Genomic DNA, 21,181 nt, shown 5'->3' on the forward strand with positions numbered 1-21,181 from the left:
CAGTTACTGCAGTTGTCTGTGTTTTACCTGTTTAACTTCACAGTTACAAACATTAAGAAGGGGATGGGTGGGTAAGGGAAGAGGGTTGTGGAGCAGGTTTCTCCCAGATCTATATCTATACGAATATATATGACTATGCTAATCTAACTTTATTAGATTAAAAAATTCTTGAGGACAAGGTGTGTACTTTTTTTATTGCATAAAGCAATCAAAGTAGTATGCCATTTCCCCTGCAGTCACATATTCATTTAATTTGCCAGTTTAAGATATCTGCAATAAGAATATATTCAAGACACTAAGATGAGTTATTAATTAATAATATGCCACCGCTGACATCTTACAGCTCTTGCTGTATCCCATTTCATGAGTATTGACAGTAAGTTGTTACGACTTATAAAGAAAAATAAATATTTTGTACACAATCCTGAAAGGGCAAAGTTTTCCCCTAATTGGACAGAGACATCACTGGGAGTTTGCAAATATTCTTATTGTAACACCATTTGCCATTGTTATTTATCACACCCTGAATTTCAAATATTTTTCCCAGTTTATTCACACTACTAAATCTCCCATTGTTTGGAGAACTGATGGTTTTTATTAAGGACAGTGAGAGAAGAATTTTGGCAATGTCTACTGGATTAGGGGTTAGTTCTTCTAATACCCTGCATTCTAGGATTGGGTGTCAGATGCTGAAGGGAAAGGAACAGACTAGATCCCAGGGTAAAATGGCATTTGCCCACTTGGGTGGGAGAGAGCGACAAGTGTGTTGAATTGGGTTCAGAGATAGTGGGGGGGGGGGGAGAGTAGGCAGAAAGGGTGGAAAATAGGACAGTCAAGTTGTTTACCAGAAGATGGAGAGGCAGTAGGATGTAGTGAAAACAGCATTTCATCTGTCATCAGAATAACTTATTTGAATATCAGCTTCAACACTTGTGGGGGTCATTCCATCTCTCTGAGCTTCAGTTTACCTTATCTGTAAAATGGGAATTATAATACTTGTCCAATGTACTTTACAAGATTATTGTGGGGAAGGTCAAAATATTATATGTGTGAACTCCCCTCCCTTTTTTTTTCTTTTTCTTTTTGGATCCAGATATGGACTTTTATTGGTGTAAGGAGTTCCAGGTGAGAGACTGATAGAGCTTCCAATTAGTAACTCTTCAGTAATTTGTAATCTTAGGAAGTTGTCTTGTAGAACTGAGAAGTTAAGTGATTTTTTTGATGGAAAAACCATTTTACTGCTGGTAGTAACGATAGAGATTGGGAAGGAAAGGAGGAAGGAAGGAAGGAAGAAAATACAGTCTGATTAAGGATGGAAACATTTGGCAGATACATGGAAAGAGGAATCCTACAAACTTGATTGCAGAAAAGTTCTCCAATCCATTGCTTAGGCAAATATATCTTTTGTCCATGTGACAACCAGCTTCTGTGAATTTCTGTTGCTTCTAAGATAAACTGCAGACTCTGCTTAGCTTTTTAAGGTTTATATGATGAATCCCCAACCTATCTTTCCATCTTTACTGGACATTACTTCCCCTACCACAATCTGTTCTAGCCAAAGTGACTTATCTTTCTGTGGCTCACACATGATATTCTATGTCTGTCTCTGTCCCTTTGTTTGCACTGACCATCTCACTTCTACCTTCCGGTCCTTTTCTTTTAAAAAGCAACTCAGACATTATCTTCTGCATGAAGCCTTTCTTGATTCCTGCCACCCTCCCCTCCCCAGGTGGCAGGATCCTTCCTTCTAAACTACCTTGTATTTAACTGCTTTGCATATATTGCATTTATTCTCTTGATTCTTACATAGTATATACTTAGTATGTACTTGTTTTCCCCATTAGAATGTAAGTTCCTAGAGTGTAGGAATTGTTTCATTCTTGTATCTTCAGTCCCTACCATGGTACTTGCAAGCATATGTTAGGTTTTCTGTAAAAGACTTATTAGTTTTTAAAAGGAACATTGAGGGGGCTAGATGGAGAGGAAGAGGTGAAGGTGATGTCTGGTTGGGATGGGAACTGGGTTGTTCCCAAGAAAGGAAACAAAGACGAAAAGGTCACTTTGCTCGCAAGTGAGGAGGAAAGCGGAAGCCACAAATGTCCTTTGTGGGCAAAGACAAGGTGGGCCTGCAAGTAAGAGGACACAGGTGGCCCTACATTATCTAGGGTCTTTTGGACTGTGTGCTGTTTCAGGAACCTTAGAAGTCCCCTAGTCTAACTCTCTCATTTGTCCAAAGCCACCACAGATACTAAGTGTCCCAGTCAGAATTCGGACTCCGGAACTTGACTCCAAAGCCCTCTATCTACTGCATCACACGATGTTGGAGTATGGGAATCTTCCTTCTTGGCTGTGTGTCTATGGGGGTGGGGGTGGGGGTGTCCCGGTCCCAAACTTAAATCGTTTTCGGTACCAGTGAGTATCATTCCCGGGCTGTCCCTGCCCTGGCTTGAGGTCCTGTCTGACTCAGGAGAGGGGGCTGGGTCTGGCCTGGCAGAGGGGGAAGGAGAGGGCGGGGGCCGGAGCGGGGGCTGTGGGGGGGTGTCAGGGAGCTTCTCCCACCGCGTCGGCTCTCGGGCCGCCTCTTCTCCAGCTGGGAGGCAGCGGCAGAAGGACAAGGAGGAGCCAGAGGCAGGAGCTGCAGCTGCCTCTGCCGCCGCCGACCCAGCTGCTGCTACTTTCTCCAACCTCCCAGCCTCGGGCGGTCCCTCGGGCAGTCCCCACGGATCTGCCCTCTCGCCGCTGCTCCCCACTCGGGTATCTCTAGCTGTCTCCTTCCCTTCCGACATGCTTCTGCTCTTGGGGCTCTGCTTGGGGCTCCCGCTCTGCGTAGGGCAGCAGGACCCCCTGGCGCTGGCCAAAGAGCTGGAAGAGGAGCTAAGGTGGGGTGACCAAGTAAGTCGGATGACTTTGGCCGGGGCGGGGTGGGGACGGTGGAGTGGGGAGCAGTGCCGGTTAGCCTTCTCTATTCCTCAGGCTGTTTGACTTGCCTAACTTTCTCACCATCCCCATCCCTACCACCCGTCTCAGAAAGTCGAGTGCCAGCTTCCCCAGCATCTCCTTTGACTATCCCCAGGGTCTCCCCTTGTGAGTTTGCTGTCTCTGATGATCAGGTGTATTGTGCCTACATCGCTCTTAAAGTTTTCCAGTCTCCCTTTCCAGCGAGGATCTTTCTCTGCTGCTCCTTCATACTTTCCATTTCAGTGGGGAACTCCAAGTTCAGTAGTCTAATTGGCCCCACTCACCTGCCAGGGTTGTGGCAGCTTTTTAAATCCAAATTCTGATTTTGGAGCTAGAGAAGTTCCTCATTATATTCTGGGATATTTGGGATATGGTTTCTTATTTGATCCACGGAAGGCAGGTTCATCTGATTGCTCCCTTGCAGGGTTCTGAGAAATGGCCTCAATCTCCTACAAACTCCTGGAGCCTTTATTTTCCCATTGGAAAAGTGGGGGGAAAAAAAGCTATTCGCAGTATTGTGAATAGCTTCGGCTATCTTAAACTGCACCCGATATAGTAGTAACAAGAGCCTTGGAATTGGTTTCATGAGACAAGTTGGAGACTTAGATTTGAATTCTGATTCTGCCATTAACTAGTTGTGTGATTTTGAGCAAGTCTCTTAAGACTGAGTTTCCACTGTCTTTTAAGTGAGGAGGTTAGAACAGATGATTTCTAAAGCTCTTTCCAACTTTAGCAGAGTGTAAGTTAAAATAATGAGCCTTTGGTCCCAGTGCTTCTGAGGAGCAATATTTAAGGAATACAATATAGACTTAATATTTAACAGATGACTTTTGAGTTGTTCTTAAAATAATTTTTATTGGTATCTTTTATTTTACAACACCTACATTTCACAATGTACCTCCCCCCTGCCTCTCCCAGACAGCCATTACTTATAATAAAGAATTTAAAAAGAGGAACCACCACCAACACCACAACAACACTTCAGCCAAACTAATCAGCACACCAAAAAGTTTGATAGTATGTATACAGTGTTCAGCATACTTGATTCCCAACATCGTCAAAGAAACTGCGGGCATTTTCTCATATCTTTGGGGCCAAGCTTGGATATTATGATTTCAAAGCATTCAGTTTTTATTGCTTGGTGTTATTTTTTTCCATTTATTTTGCAGTCATTGTACATTTTTCCTGGTTCTGCTTATTTTACTTTTCATCGGTTCATATAAGTCATTTCTTTCTTCTCTGGATTCTTCATATTCATCATATCATATAGTAATATGTCATGTAATTGCCTCCCTCCTTGGAGGAAATTAGCATTTATATTGTGACCTACTATGTGCCAGACACTGTTCTGAGCACTTTTTACAAATATTATCTTATTTGAACCTCACAATAAACCTGCAAGGTAGGTGTTATTATTCACTCCATTTTACAGTTGAGAAAACTGAGGCAAACAGAGGTTAGGTGACTTGCCCAGGGTCATACAACTAGTGTTTGAGGCCAGATTTGAATTCGGGAGATCCTGACTACAGGTCCATTTTATCACCAATTGCCTCCAGTTACATTCAGTTACCACAGTTTGTTTAACCATTCCCTGGCAAATGAATATCCACTTGGTTTTCAGTTCTTTGCTCCTACAAAAAGTTCTGTTATAAATAGTTTCATGAATATGAGGCAATTCTTTTTTTCCACAAACCTCATTGTGGGTTATATGCCTAGCAGTAGAAATTCTGGGCCAAAGGGTATGGACATTTTAATCACATTCATTGCATAATTATTTTCCAGAATGGTTGGACCAGTGCACAGCTCTGTCAACAATGCACTAGTGTGCCTGTCTTTACAAACCCTCCAACACTGGCTATTCTCATCTTTTGTTAAACATGATATTTTTACCATCTCCCTCGATATCCTCATTTTTTTTTCTGAGAAAAGGAAGCCTTCATGCGTTACTACTGGCCATCTGCACAGTGAAAATAATTTTTTGCAATTATAAGATCTTCAATACTAAGAGTGAGATGAAGGATGTGAAAAGCTCTTTGAAAAGCATAAAACAGAATGTGAATATAAATGCAAAATGTTACGTGCTTATGGATATTAAAATACATGATGCCACCCTAGGTGTCATCAACAGTCATATTTAGGAAATTTAATTAGGAAATTAATTAGGAAATGTATTTAGGAAAAAATACTTAGGTATCTGTTTCTTTTCCTAGCATTCCATAGTAGATGCTGAAGAAAAAACCCATGGGGGCATCATGATGGTGTTTTAAAGGACAAATAACATTACATGTAATTCCTAGGGATAGGAGGAGAGAGAGAGCGAGAGAGAGTAAATGGGAAAGCTAAAATGGAAAGGGAGGACCCCTGAAAATTATAGGGTTCTCTAAAGATCTCAGTGAAGTAGTGTACTTCTAGTCTGGGTATGGGGATGTTGAGAAATCCAGAATAATAAATTAGTGCAGGATTCTTTTCTTTTCCAATATTCTCAAGGCTTTGGAACCTAACACATGATAATTTTCATTCTTAATGAAAATTTCATTCTCCAAAATGCTCTGCTGCATTGTTATTGTGCTGCTGAGTTCCATTAATTCCTTTTGTAAATATCCTCAGCAGGAAGTTCAGAAATATTTTTGCATAGGAGGGGTAGCATGGCATAGCTAGTGTGTGGGGCCCTAAACTGGAAAAACTGAGCTCTCTCTCCAATTCTATCACTCACTTGCTGTTTGACAGTAGACAAATTACATTTGTTTTCCCCAAGGCACAAAAGTAAGTAGCAATTTTCTACGGGCAAATAATGATGTATCCTTCTTATCTCCCAGGAAATGATCTGAAATTCTACCCTAAAAATGCACCCTCTTTTCTCAATGAAAATAGTTAACTGCTGAGCAACCTGTAGGAATATTATGCCAGCCGAAGGAAAAATCTTGCATGGTTGATGTGTAATTACTCAAATTGGAATACGTCCAGACCACTGTGGCTGTATTATTCCTTGACACAGATGATAGATGACAACTCCAATGGGCCAGTAATCTCTAGCCCTTGGTTAGGTTTCGAATTTGAAACAACTCTATTTGGGAACTCTCACCATGTTGGGTCGTGAACTCTAGCAGGAGGAACGCTAACCACTAGGTTATTGCATATTCATTCAATTACAGAATCTCAGGGTTAGGAGGAGTATCAGAGACCATTCAGTTCAACCCACACGGACAGGAATCCCCCACCCAATACTACTCCCATGCAGTTTTCCTCTATGGGACCATACCCAAACTGTTAGGGTGATGAGCCTCTTTTCTTCCTTCCTTCCTTCCTTCCTTCCTTCCTTCCTTCCTTCCTTCCTTCCTTCCTTCCTTCCTCCTTTCCTTTCCTTTCCTTTCCTTTCCTTTCCTTTCCTTTCCTTTCCTTTCCTTTCCTTTCCTTTCCTTTCCTTTCCTTTCCTTTCCTTTCCTTTCCTTTCCTTTCCTTTCCTTCCTTCCTTTCCTTCCTTCCTCTTCTCAAAGCTGTCCAGGAAGGATCAGCAACTCAGGCAAACCTGACTGTAATGACCTGAAGCAAATCTAAATGAAGAGTTACTGAGAGGATTGTTGGGAACCTGCTGTGGCTCTTGGGGCCTATTCATTCCACTTACTTCTCCCCTTTTTCTGATCAGAATCATTTCTGTCTTCATGCCAGAGGGGACTTGACTTATCCTGAACCAATAAAAAAAGAAGGTTAGGTCTTTGGGGAGGAACAGAGTTTCTTCTCTACTCCTTTCCTATGTTCTTCTCCTCTGAGAGGTCTTTGGAATGTCCCAAGCTGTCCCCTATTCTTTCCCTATCTTCCATTTAACACTTGGTTCTGGGGCTAGTCGGAGGACAAATACATCACTTTAACGGATTTTAAGGTGTTTCATTGTACCTGTTAACTGCCTGTAATTGGCAATGTTTTGAAGAAGAAAGAAGACTTTAATACCTAGGACCTGGATAGTATTACCCTTACTCTGATCCATGGAAGGGAAAAACTTGGTCGTTCATCTCCCTGCTTTCACTGATGCTTCTGCCCATCTAGAGACTGAGGCTTCATTAGGCAGTAGGCACACAACAGCCTTGTAATCATAGTCATTGTCATTGACTCTTAGAACTGGAGGGACCTTGAAGACCATCTAGTTTAAATCCTTTAAAGATTTTAAAGATGAGGAAGTCAAGATCTTTCCTACTTATTTTTTCCCTTATTTCCCCCTTTCTCCTCTAAATAATCAACTCCAGTCTCCTGTCTATTATTTAATCAACAAGTATTTATTGAATATCTTCTATGGGCCATGTACAGACTAGGTGTTGGAGATTCAAAGACAAAATGGAATCGTTCCTGTCTACAAAGAACTTAAATTCTATCAGGGAAGGCAACGTGTAAATACATACACACATACATATACATACATACACATGCATATACATATATAAAGTAATGAGTAATTTGGGATGAGCTTTGAATGAAACTCAGGATTCTAAGAGGTGATGGCGAAGAATGAATGCATTTAAGGTATGTGGGGGAGTATGTGGAGAAGAATGTGGTGATAATATCTTGTGTGTAATGGGCAACAGTAAAGGTAGCTAGTCTATACTAAGGAGTTTGAATGGAATTAATATATAACAACACTGGGAAGATAGGTTGGGGACCCTCTGGGAAGGGTTTGAAAGGTCAGTTGCTGTTGTTTAGTTATTCAGTCATTTGTGACCCCATGGACCGTAGTGTGCCAGGCTCTTCCTCTATCTCTCAAAGTATTTCCAAGTTCACATTCATTGTTTCCATGACACTATCTATCCATTTCATCATCTGCTGTCTACTTTTCCTCTTATCTTTGATCTTTCTCCCAACATCAGGGTCTTTTTTAGTGAGTCCCATGTTCTCATTATGTGGTCAAAGTATTTAAATTTCATCTTCAGTATTTGATCTTCCAGCGAATAGCCTGAGTTAATTGCTTTAAGTACTGAGTGATTTGATCTTTGATGTCCAAAGGACTCTCAAAAGTCTTCTCCACCACCATAATTAAAAAGAGTTAATTCTGTGGCATTCAGCTTTCCTTTTTGTCCAACTCTCACAACCATACATTGCTACTAGAAAAACTGTAGCTTTGACTATAGGGACCTTTGTTGGCAAGGTGATGTCTCTGCTTGTTAGTATGATATGCAGATTTGCCATAGCTTTCCTTCCAAGGAGCAAGTTCTTTTAATTTCATGACTTCAGTAACCATCTGGAGTGGTCTTTGAGCCCAAGAATATAAAATCTGACACTGTTTCCATTTCTTTTCCCTTGATTTGCCGGAGGAGTTTGCATTTGATATTAGAGGTGATAGGGAGCCACTGGAGTTTATTGAGCAGAGGAGTGACCTATGCTTTAAGAATATCGCTGTGGCGCTAGGTGGAGAATGTGTGTGTGTGTGTGTGTGTGTGTGTGTGTGTGTGTGTGTGAACTGGAAGCAAGGAGACCAATTAGGAGGCTATTGCAGTAGTCCAAGAAAAAGATGACAATGATGCCCTAACTTGGGGTAGTGCCTGTATGAAGGAATGAGTTTGAAAAAAGTTGTGGAGGTAAAGTTGGGAAGACTTGGTAAGTGAGGGAATATAGGGGTTGAGGGACAGTATGGGGCTGAGGATGTCTCTTTTAAGTCCAGCTGTCCTTGACTAATCTTGTCCCCAGTGAACTTTCCTCTTCCTTTGTATTTTGTTGTCATTTAACACATCATTTATGACCTCATAAAGGAACCCTTCTTTTGCCCATCTCCCAAGCCAAGAGACATTTATAGCTATTATGGATACATTTCCAGGTTCTAGCAGGGTGCTTTGTCCATATTACTTTATTAATCCTACCCATCTGACCAAACATAATGATCTCCTTTTCGCTATACTCTGTAAGTATAAAACTATGATATAGTGGATAGAATGCTAGTCCTAGAGACAGTAAGACCTGGATTAAAATCCTGCCTCTGACACATAATTGGCTATGTGATCCCAGGCAACTTTTGAGTGCTCTGGACAACTCTGTAGACTATAAATTGCAGGGACAGTGACCACCTGTACTAATAGAGGGAGTGTCCTAACCTGGGAGATTCCTATCTCAGTGAAATCATTGATCAAGTCCCTATCCTTATCTTTTCCATTAAACTTCAAATTGCCAAATCTTGTCATGCCTCATTTTCTTGTCTGGACTAAACGCAGTCCCTGTCTGCTTGTTGGGGGACTAATGAGCAGAAACAATAGGAAAGTACTCACAAAGGGATTCAGGGATGCTTCTTCTAAGATCTGAAATTTTTGTTTATGTGGATACACTTTCCCTTCTACCAATCCAGTGGAAAGGACATGATCACCACCAGCTTGGTGATGAGCCTCCCAAACTTAGTTTGGTTGAACTGTGTGTCGTAGATGCCCATCCCCAGCCTTGTCCTAGATGCCCAGCTGGCTTGTTAGGAACTGTCAGAGCTTGTGTGACAGAGCTTTGGAAATCCAGAATTATTTCCATAATGCAATGATACACTATAGTATGGACATATTGGAGGAATTGACTTTCCATATAATACCTGTAGATCTTCGTATGGACCTGACTCATTAGAATCTTTCCCTTTCACAAGGGTGAGCTCAAGGGTCTCTTTTTATGTGCTTTCTCCATTTTGGGTTATTTTGCATATATTTTTCCAGGTATAAATTTTAGAAGGAGAGTTTAGGTTAGCAAGGTGGTACAGTGGATAGAGCACAAGTCTGGGAGTCGAGAAAGACTCATCTGGTCTCAGACACTTCCTAACTATGTGACCCTGGACAAGTCACTTAACCTTGTTTGCCTCAGTTTCCCCATCTGTAAAATGAACTGGAGGAGGAAGTGCAAACTACTCCAGTATCTTTGCCAAGAAAACACCAAATGGGGTCACAAAGAGTTGGACACACTGAAATGACTGAACAACCACAAAAGGAGAACTCTGAGGGCCAGGAATGTTTTTTGTTTTTGTGCTTTTATTCCTAGCACCTATCATTATGGCTTGTAAACAGCAGATACTTCCTGAATATTTTATGAATTTGTGAAATTGAATATTTAACTAGCAATAATGAGATTGCCACCACTTCCACATGGGCACTGAGAATTTATGTGTGAAGACCACAAAAACATGTTAACCAGAACTTTACCTTTTCAAGCAAATTTTCTTTTGTTCATTTTAAGTTTGGCCTGAAGTGTAGCCATAACGATCTCCCAGAGAGACCTAGATAGTCATCTAAGAAGCAAAAAGCCCACTTCTTGTTCTCTATGAAGTCTGTTTACCAGAGAAAATATATTTTACAAAGGAGAGACTTCAAAGAAACTATTTGAGATCAATCAAGCTCCATGTAATTCTCATGGGGAGTTGAGCCCTCCTGTTGAACCACAGAGTAACTTGAAGTGGTTCCTGGCCTTTCCGTGATTTCAAGGTGGAAAAATCTTAAAGTTAAAAAAGCCTGAGATGCTTGAGTACAACTGGGTTAGTAGCTATTCCTTTGACCTCTTGCAGGTGTTTGAAGAATTATTCACTGCTCCTAGGCCATTCTGAGGGTCAAAAATTACCATGCTCCCTGAAGTTCTCACTTCAGCCTAAATACTGTCTCTTCCCTCTCTTTATCACGACTTGGGTTCCCTGATACTGAGATGGGCTCCACAACGACTTACATAGCACTCTTTAATCACTGCTTAAATATAGACCTGTAGGGAACAAAAAGTGCTGGACTTGCAGTCAGGGAGACCTGAGTTTGAATTCTACCGCAGACACTTAAGCTAACTGTGTGATTCTAGAAAAGTCACTTAATTTCTCTAAACCTCAGTTTCCCATGTATTAAACGGAGAAAACAATAGCACCTTCCTCATAGGATGGTTCTTAAGATCAAACAAAATAATATGAGTAATCTGACTGTAAACCTAAACCACTGTATACATGCTGGCTATTGTTGTTATTTCTATACAAAAATGTTTTATTGTCAAGCTGACAGTCACAGAGCCACAGAATTTCAGAACTGAAAGGAGCCTCAGAGGCTATGTAGTCCAACTCATTCTGGAACAAGAATTTTTTCTACCACGTGCCAAACAAAAGGTCATCCAACCACTGCCTGAAGACCTCCTGAGGGGGACCTCCAAAGGCAGCCTTTTCCACATTTGGATAGCTCCAATGGTCAGGAAGTTTCAGACTTCTCTACAGCTTTTATCCAGTATATCCAACATTAACCCTGAAGATGCAGTAACAATTGAAATAGGATGCTGATGGTGTTGCTTGTGGCTAGCATTTGTACATCACTTTAAGCTTTTAAAGCATATTATCTCATATTATCATCGCAACAACCTGTAGAGGTGCTATGATTTTCTCCATATGTAGATGAGGGAACTGAGACAAGCAGAAGTCAAGTGATTTGCCCAGGGTCACCCAGCTAATATGTGTCTGAGGCTAAATTTGAATTCTCCCTGACTCCAGACCCAGGAGTTTGATCACTGCACAGCTAGCATTAGCTCACATTTATGTTGAGCTTTTAGATGTACTAAGCACTTTCTTCAAAATAAACCCTTTTAAGCTCCCTTTGAAGTGTAGTGAATTATTAGTAGTACTATTTAATGAAAAGAAAAAAGAAGCCCCGATTCTTTTGGGGCCTCCCCTGGAATGAAGCACTTAACACTGCCTGGCACCAGGAAGAGAGAAATGTTTGTAGTTAGATTGGGAACTCCTTGAGGGAAGGGATTATCTTTCCTTTTGCTTTTATTTTCATTCCTAGCACTCGGTACCTGGCCCATAGTGAGCACTTAATAATTGCTTGTTGACTTGACCTTCGAGATAGGTAGCGTAGGTACCTATGAGAAAACTGAGGTTTGGAATGTTTGAGTGACTTTTCCCAAGAAAACACCTCCCTTCCTCCAATACGATTTGGGTGATTATTCAACATATCAAGTCAATAAGATACTCACAAAAATCTAACTGTGTCTCTAGTGAAGGTGCTTCTTGATATTTTGAATTAAATTGAATATTGACTACCAGTCCATCAAATTAACTTTAGACATCTTAACTGACTTAAAGTCAGAGTAGTGTTCATTTCAAGGCAACAAAGAAATGAAATAATTTTCATCTTCTCTATTACATATTGCCTTACTAGCTAAGCATTCATCTGGGTCTAAGCATTTTGTCACAGCTTTAGGTAACAGCTCATTTAATTTCTGACTATTGATATGGCCCATGCAGCATCCTAGGGGTGTGAAGAAATATTCTGAATTTAAAAGATTATTTTTAAGAAAAGGATCAAAGTAACCCATAAACATAAAGTACCTAATCAGTCATTCATGATCATATTTCATGGATCTTTTTTTTTTTTTTTTAGCAGGTTGGGCATCGAGTCCCAAGACAGGTCAGGCTACAACAGAGGCTGGTACGTATATTCATTTGGCATCTGAAAAGCAGATTTCCTTCACTGTAATAATTCCTTTGAACTATCCATTGCTTTGATTAAAGCTCCCTGAAAACTTATAAAAAAGCAGATGAATTAATGCCAGAGTTTGATAGTATTAAGCTTTGAAAGCCGTTGTTGTTTTATAGGACTTTTATAAAATAGATGTGAGCTTTCCTTTTTGGCAAAGGAACAGATCATGTCAGTAGGAAAGCAAAGACAAAGTAGTTTAAAAATAATCTACTACATAGGGTTTCAAAGGCCCTCTTGCAAAAATATAACCAAACATGAAACTTTTTTTTCTTTTAACATTTCTCTTCAATCCCCCTGGGAGTTTAAAAACAACAAAATCTTCTTAGTGAAGTAAACAAGCAGAACATCCACAGATGTAGGGTAAAGCTTCATGGGATGAAAGTTGGGCAAGAATTTGAGTACATTTTGGAGGTTAACAGATTGGGAACTTGAGATAGCCTCCAGCAATTGTAATAACTTAATTTTGGAGTCATCTCTTACTGACTACTGTGTATTCAACAATAAATCATTTCAAAACACTGAGAAGCTCCACCAATCTCTGGGGTCTTTTTTTTTTTTTTTTTTTTAATATTAGGAGTGTCCTGTATGAGTCCTTTTTATTTCCTTAGGGAGAGACTTCCTTCTCTATGATTGTCATTGTTGACGTATTATGAAATCTTTATCATTAATTATTATTAATAGTAGTACTTATGAAAAGAACAAAAAAAAAAAAGAAGACACTATTCTCATAAGGCTTTCCTTGAAACGAGGCAGTCAAAGCTTCCTGGCACCAGAAATCAAGAGATGTTTGTTGTTAGAATTCCATCTGCATCCTTTGGGGCTGACTATCCTTGGTGCTCATTTGCTGCTAACTTATTTTCCCTTAAACTGTTAACCTATTGAAGGACTTAACATTTTCTTAGATCTTCCATATTGCACAGCACAGTGTGGGTGACTATATTGCAATATCCACTATGTTTTGAGTGTACTCCATTGAGGCTACAGTTGCCAAGCCCTGTAAGCTTTAGTAAATAGTCTTCATAAACCAGAGGTGGTGGCATATGCCTATAACCCCTGCTGCTCAGGACGCTGAGGCGGGTGGATCACTTGAGCGTGGGAATTCGGACCCATAGTGGGGTTAAAGCTGATTGGGTGTTCACACAAAGTCCGGCTCCAATAGGGTGAGCCCCTGGGATTGGAGGACTAGCATGTTGCTTATGTAGGGGTGAGCTAGCTCAGGTGGGAAAAGCAGAGCAGGCTAAAGTATTGAGACTGCGCCCAGGAGGGATGGCTACACTTCCAACTGGAGTGAGATAGGGACATCTGGTCTTTAAAAAACAGCAAGCAAACAAATCCCTCCCTAATAGTCTTCCTAAATTGAACAGGCTAAAGACATTCATCATGGGGTGATTAATCTTTGGAAGGCTGGATATTAAGAAGTATTTTTAATGGAATCATTAATTTAGTTAGTGATTTAATTAATTCTTTAAAAGTTTAATTCTTAAAAAAATTAAGTATGCAATTTTGGCATAATGGACATTTCCCAGTAAATACCTAAACACCACTCTCCCTTGCCTCAAAGAATACACTTCCAGAAAAACAGCTGCTCTAGTGAAAGAAAGGGCAGAGGTACCCTTTCACTTTTCCTAGTATTGAACCAAAACTGACCACTATATTTGATGAGAGTTTTATTGCCTTTTTCTACATTTATTTACAAATTACATTGCACTAGTCACTGAACATGTCTCCTTTTGGCTGTGCTTTCTTGCCATGGCCTTATTTGCAAGCTCTGGATTCTTCATACTTGGCATTCCTTACGATGCAATAATAATCCATTACATTCATATTTGCTAACCAGTCCCCTGGGAATTCTCCAGTCATTGGGTCTCCAGGGTTTTGTTATCACAGATTGTATTGCTTTGAACATTTTTGCACATGAGCCTTTTCTTTCTGTCAACAACCTCCTTGTCTTTTACCCTTCTTTTCATTTAGATTGCTGCAGTTATAGAGGTAGCAAACCTATGGCCTCTATACCACATGTGGCCTTCTAGGTCCTCAAGTTCAGCTCTTTGACTGAATCAAAGTTTTACAGAACAAATTCTTTTATTAATGGGATTTGTTCTGTGAAGTCTGGCTTCAAAGAGCTGCACTTCAGGACTGCAAGGGCCACATGTGATCTTGAGGTCACAGGTTCCCTACCCCTTTAGCCCAACTCTAGCCAGTGCTGGTTGTCTTCTGTAGAATATTTAGGGTGAGCCATGACTCTCTCTCTCTCACCACATATATATATACGTATATATATATATATATACGTATATATATGTATGTGTGTATGTATGTGTGTATATGTATACACATATGTGTGTATATGTATAGAAAGAAATGAACATGTATTCTAAAATATACATATATTATATATAAATGTATATTTAAATACATATGTACACACATATATTTATATATACACATATTTAGATTATATATTACATTTTATATAAACACACATATATACACGTGCACACACACATGTATTTAGACTTATGATTTCATTGGTATAGGGAGCTCCCAGGTTAGGGAACTAACATCCTGTACCTCCACAGGTTTATATCTACTCTGCTACTTTTGGTTTTGGAGATTTGCCTACAGCAATGAGAGACTAAGTGACATACCCAAGTTCATATAGTCAGAATCTGTCAGAGGCAGGAATCGAACTTATGTTTTCCTAGCTCCGAGGCAAACTCTCCATCTGTTATATCACCACATTCTGTCATATATTTTGTTGATGTCATTCAGTTGTTTTTCAATTGTGTCCAACTCTTTATGATCCCATTTGGGGTTTTCTTGGTAAAAATACTGGAGTGATTTGCCATTTCCTTTTCTAGCTCATTTTACAGATGGGAAAACTGAGGCAAGCAGGGTTAAGTGACTTGCCTAGGGTCACACTAGCCACCCATTACCATATACAGAGTTTCCCAAAAGCCTTAGTGCAGATGCAAACCTAGTAATAAATTTGTATAATATACTATAATATGTACTATAATAAACTAATTAATAAGCTTACATCTGCACTAAGACTTTTGGTACATTCTTTTCATATATATATATAATGTATGTCTATGTCATTTTCTATCATTATATTTAATCCATATCATCTATATCTATAAAACATTATCCATGTTTCTATTCTTAACCTCATGAAAATGAAGACATTTTTCTCTATATAAGATAGATGTGTACAGAAAATATTCTTTTACATGTAAAGAAACTAGGCACAGATATGAAGTTATTTCTTTAGAGTCAAACACTAGGGTTAGTGACAGCAGTGTGAACAAAATTCAGATTTTTCTCTCCATGGTCCAGTATGTCTTCCTAGCTTTATGTTTAATATAAAATAACCAACACTGTAGTTTCATTATCATTATCACCTTAAGACACTTAGGTCTAATGTTCATTCATGTGTCTTTAGATCAGATCAGAGTAAATCCATAAAATATTTATTTGAGACTGACACTGAGACGTTTTATGGGATAGTTGATAAAGAGCTGGCCTCAGAGTCAGGAAGACATGACTTTAGGTCTTGCCTGGGATATATATACTAGGATTATACATACATACTTAGTCAAATCAGTTAACTGCTCAGTGTCTAGGAAGCTAAGACTTCAGAAAAGGTGCTGACCTGAATTAATAGATCATAGATTTTAGACCTGGGGAGTATAAAGTAGTGTTAAATGAGGCCATTCTCCTCTCTTCCCTACCTCCCAATCTTGGCATCCCCAACTCAACAACAAGTCAACAAACATTTTTAAAACAACTATACGCCAGCCTCTATGCTAAATACTGGAGATACAAAAAGAGTAAAAAACAAGAACAAAAACAAAAACAAAATGAACAAAACCCCACAAGCTCTCACAGTCTAATGAGGGAAGCAGCATATGAACATCTATGTACAAACAGGATATAGGGAGATATGAACAGAAGGAAGGTGCTAGCATTAAGAGGCATGGGGAAAACCTTTTTGGGATTTTAGGTAGGATTTGAAGGAAGCCAAGAAAGCCAAGAGCAAAGATAACAAGGGAGGGAGTTCCAGGCACGGAGGACAGCTGAGTTTTGAAAATGCATGGAATCTGCAGATTTAGTGTCTTGTTTGAAGAACAGTAATGAAGCCAAGTGTCATTGGAGCACAGAGTACTTTGTGGGGAGAATGATTTAAGAAGACTGGAAAGGTAGGAAGGGGCCAGATTATATAAAGTTTTAAATGCCAAATGGAAGATTTTATATTTGATCCTGAGTTAGTAAGGAGCCACCCTTCATTTTATAGATGGAGAGACTGAGAACCAGAGAAATGAAATGACTTTCCCAGGGTCACACAGCCTTCTTCCTGCCTCTTCTGGGAACTTCTCATATCGATGCAATCACCAGTCAAGTTCCTACCTTACTCTTATTCAATTTGAGAAAAAAGTCAGCAAGACCTGGGCATAGATGAATGCCTTGGGAGTAATTCAGGTCATCTTCTTACTAGATTTTAAATAACTCACTTGAGACATGTTTAGATTTTTGGTCCATGAATTTCCAAGGTCAGACTGCTTTTCAATCTGTTTTAGCTTTCATAGGAAATAATGAAGGAAAAATTATATTGTGTCACAGGAAGAACTTCCTCCACCCTAATTTTCCATTTTTATTTCCAAATTAAAAACAAAAAAGTAATGAGGGTATGGAAAGGGTATTGTACCATTAAGGAATACTCATTTTTGAGATGACTGAGGCAACTGTTTTATATTTCCTCCATTCCCATAGACTTACAAAGTACTTCATTTCAACTTTGCTGAACATTCAAGAACCTCTGTGTTCTTGTGTCTCTTTGCCTATATATCCTGTCCCTTAATGTAAGACTCATTCCAGTCAAGCTCACTCTGTCACTGCCAGAGGACTATGTGCTGGTTATTCCTACTTCCATTCTTTGCTTATATTCTTCCTTTTTTAAAAAATAATGCCCCTCCTTTCCTTCTAAACTGATCTATATCCTATTCACCTCTCAAAGTTCAGTCAGATTTTGCTTCTTCCACAAACTTTGCATACTGCAGTTCTCACTGATCTCTAGAGAAGCTGTATCATTTAGTGGGAAACATATCATATTTGGAATCAGAGGGCCTAGGTTTTAATTCCAACTTTTACTTACTGCCCATGTGAGCTTAGACAAATCTCATTACCTCTCTTCATGTGTGTTTTCATATGTAAAATGAAGCTGATGAGATACCTTATAAAGTACCTTCCTGAGGCATGAATCCTTTTCCCTAATCTGATAATACTTAGAGTAATTTATGGGCATTTAGTTTTTCCACTTAGATTGTACATTCATTCAGGGAAGAAACCATATGTCATTACCCCCACACCCTCTATCATCTCAACATACGTTTGGGAATATGAGATGGAAGGAGAGTGTCAACCATCCTGGAAGGTGGGGGTGGGGAAGGGTGAGGCTCCAGAAAAATGTCCCAGCATTCAGAGCAACTGGTAAACCATTCTGAGCTAAAATGTCACTCTTTTGCCTGGCATTCAAAGACCTTCACAGCCTGCTACCAACCTGCTTTCTAATCCTATGTTATTTTTCTCCATACATTTTATGCTCAAAGCAAATTTGTTTGCTTTACTCTCACAAACATACACGGTGCTCTCTCATCTCTATCCTTTACTTAAACTATTTCATACATAGACCAGCAATGATGTCTCTCTCTCACCTTATTGATTGATTTCCATATAGCCACGAAAAGAAAATTCATATATCCCATCTTTCATGAAGTCTTTCCTGACTCTTCTGGTTGGTTTCCCCTCAACCTTCACATAATTTTTTGTTTTGTAGCCCTTTAATGCATTTATCTGGTCATATAGTAGTGATCTGTGTGGGGAACATCCTTCTATTAGAATCAAAAAAGCTCAGTGAAGGCAAGGACTTCATTTGAACTTTGTATTTCTCTGCATTTAACACATTGTTCTACATACAAGCACTTTAACAAATGTGTGTTGAATGAATGAACCAATTGTCTACCATGAATAACATTGTAAACTTTCTGTAGACTTAAACTTTTTTGTAGAGTTATTTTATGTACCAAATTCCTCAACACTGCCAAGTGGTTCACCACCAGAAACTCATGTGATTTTATCAGTGGAAATTAAATTAAATTAAAGAAGAGGAATCACCCATCTGTTTTGCCGCCGCACCCTAAGAACCATGGAAGCTTTCCACCCAACCCTCTGCTGAAACTTTCCATATGTTTTGCCTCATTCATTGAAGTGTGAATGCCTTGGAAGCAGGGACTCCATAACTTTTCTATTTGTATCTCCCTCACTTATCACAATGCTTTGTGAATAGTAAGTACATAAAAAATACTTGATTCATTCACTCAGAAATTGTATTTCCTCAAACTTTTACTTTTGTAGGGGAGTTGTTGCTTAGTTCTTGGAAGACTTTTGTGACTTAGTGCCATTACTGCTGAAAAGGAGAAAATACCTGAGTTTTAGAGGTAAACCCCTGGCATAAGACCTCAGTGAATACTGAACTAAAGATGAAAGGATCAAGTGTTCTTTTAATTGAGCCCTTTATTGAAATGTGTGACCAAATCAGTGGTCTTTGATTATTCCCAACTTTTAGAGGAAGTTTGGATTGCATTATAAGGTTAAAACAATGTTGATATACTGGAAATCACTTTGTACCTGGAATCAGAAAGACTGAGTTGGAATTGCAGTTCTGATACTAACTGTGTGACCAAGGGCCAGTCATTCCAATACTCTGAGCCTCAATTTTCTCATTTGTAAAATGGGAATGATTTTCTAGTACTACCTATTTTACAGGGTTGTTGTGAAGAAAGCAAGGTTTACTCTCTGGAAAAAAATGTATGGGAATCATATGATTTAGAGCTGGAGAAGAGGGATGAATAAGGGGAAAAAAGAAGAAAAGACCTCCAAACTACCTAAAAATTGCCCTGATGAAATGACTATTCTTTGAATCATGCACCAACCAAGCACGGAGAATAATCAGTAGTTGTTTTGATTCCCACAGAAAACCAAGCCCTTGATGACGCACTTTTCAGTGAAATCTACCATTATCTCTCGTTATGCCTTCACCATGGTTTCCTGTAGCTTGCTGAATCGGGCATCAGAGGACAAGGAAGTTGAGTTTCAGATGCAGATCCCAGCTGCAGCCTTCATTACCAACTTCACTATGTAGGTGGTATGAATGTCAAAAACTTAACAGGAATTTCATAATGTAGGATGCTTGAGGCCAGCCTACAATGGTATAGATGATTTGGACAATGGTGAAAATCGATGGCAGTGCTGAGAATTGGGTGGAGAATGTTAGAGTGAGAAGTGTATGTGTTTGTGTGTATATAGTATACGTACTATATACACACAAATACATATACATATGTGTATATATACACTCTAATTTATAATACAGGCATGTACATATTTATGGTAGTACCAGAAGATTTGAAAACTGCATTAAACTATATGGAGTAGCAGATCTGTTTTTGGCTCTAAGCTGAATGCAAGGGGTTTACAAAACAGGGTGGTGTTTGGGATTTAATTTTAGGTTTGGGCAAAGGTCCAAAATGGTGCCTATTTTTTTGTGGGTTGTTCTGAGCCTATCCTGTTCTGTGTACACATCCAATCTGAGGCATAGGGCATGATTTACTCCTGCAACATTATTTAGACTTAATGGGTTGAGTCTTGCCATTCAGACCTGTTGAAAATTGCCCAGGAGAAAAATGAGCAATCTGTGGGTAGCATCCTGGAATTTTTTCTTTCTGTACATTGAAGAGAGAAATAAAAATATTTTTCCAAGGTTGCTATGGTTACATGTACCATATCTCAAATTGTCTATTAACTCCAGGTTTGTAACATAGCTTTCTCTTCTGTTTTAGGGTTGTTGGAGACAGGGTTTATCAGGGGGAAGTTGCAGAAAAAGAAAAGATACATGGTGATAGGGTAAAAAAGCAAGAAAATAAGACCTTGGAAGATAATGGGTAAGTATCATTTAATGAAAGGGCTAGTTTTACATTTGGGAAACCTTGAAAGGAATCGCATTTTTCTAACCTCCCATATTCAGTTTCCCTCTGTTTCTCAGTCCTGTCTCCTGCCAAAGTGTATTGAGTTTATCAGTTTAACAGCTTCATCAATCCGCTATCCCTTACCAAATGTGGACAACCAATATTGTATCAGTTTTAAAGTTGTGTAAGTTATCAAAAGCCATTTAGAATTCTTAGCTGAGTAAAGAATGAAACTCATGTCTTGACTCCAGGTTTTTCTACCCATCTTCCAACTGTTTAAAATGCCATTTAACTGGTTGCCACCTTTGTCTTTCCTGCATTTTGGGATGATACAAATAAGAGAATGGTGTTGGCTTTTGTATTCTCTGTCATTTGGATAGTAGCATGATTTGGCAAGAGGGCCATGTTATGGAGTAGATAAGGATCTGGCTTTGGAGCCAGGAAGACCTGAGTTACAGTCTTGTCTGTTACACGTACAGGTTATGTTATCCTGGGCAAGTCTCTTCACCTCTTAGTACTCTAGGTAAATCTCTGAGACTATAGATTGCAGAGAAGAGAAAGCTTTATGTCCATCTGCATGAAATCACAGGTCTGGTCCCTCTATTGACCATCATTTGTTCTCTGCCCTAGGACTTTCCTTTATCACTAGTAATTCTTGTCTTCTTCAGGTTTCATCTTCCCTCTTATCCCACTGACTGCTCTCATTGGAAGGCTAGTTAAGAAAGAACAGGAATATGATGAGGGAAGGCAGGGAAA

The 21,181-nt window shown here is 39.3% G+C and overlaps 1 protein-coding gene across 3 annotated transcripts in view; it reads left to right on the forward strand.

Annotated features, from left to right (window-relative positions):
• The first annotated feature begins 2,569 nt into the window (after window positions 1-2,569).
• ITIH5 (inter-alpha-trypsin inhibitor heavy chain 5) overlaps window positions 2,570-21,181 on the forward strand; it is an 87,313-nt gene continuing 68,701 nt past the window's right edge. Inside the window, exons 1-4 of one of the 3 annotated variants that reach the window (XM_072653414.1) lie at window positions 2,570-2,892; window positions 12,303-12,350; window positions 19,435-19,598; window positions 20,300-20,401. In XM_072653414.1, the coding sequence (XP_072509515.1) occupies window positions 2,785-2,892; window positions 12,303-12,350; window positions 19,435-19,598; window positions 20,300-20,401 (422 nt within the window). In that variant the 5' untranslated portion in view covers window positions 2,570-2,784. Of the gene's footprint in view, window positions 2,893-8,800; window positions 8,840-12,302; window positions 12,351-19,434; window positions 19,599-20,299; window positions 20,402-21,181 lie in introns of those variants that run through there. The other 2 variants (XM_072653412.1, XM_072653413.1) reach the window with 2 other exon arrangements.

This window comes from Notamacropus eugenii, chromosome 3 (assembly GCF_028372415.1).
Source record: "Notamacropus eugenii isolate mMacEug1 chromosome 3, mMacEug1.pri_v2, whole genome shotgun sequence".
Lineage (NCBI taxonomy): Eukaryota > Metazoa > Chordata > Mammalia > Diprotodontia > Macropodidae > Notamacropus > Notamacropus eugenii.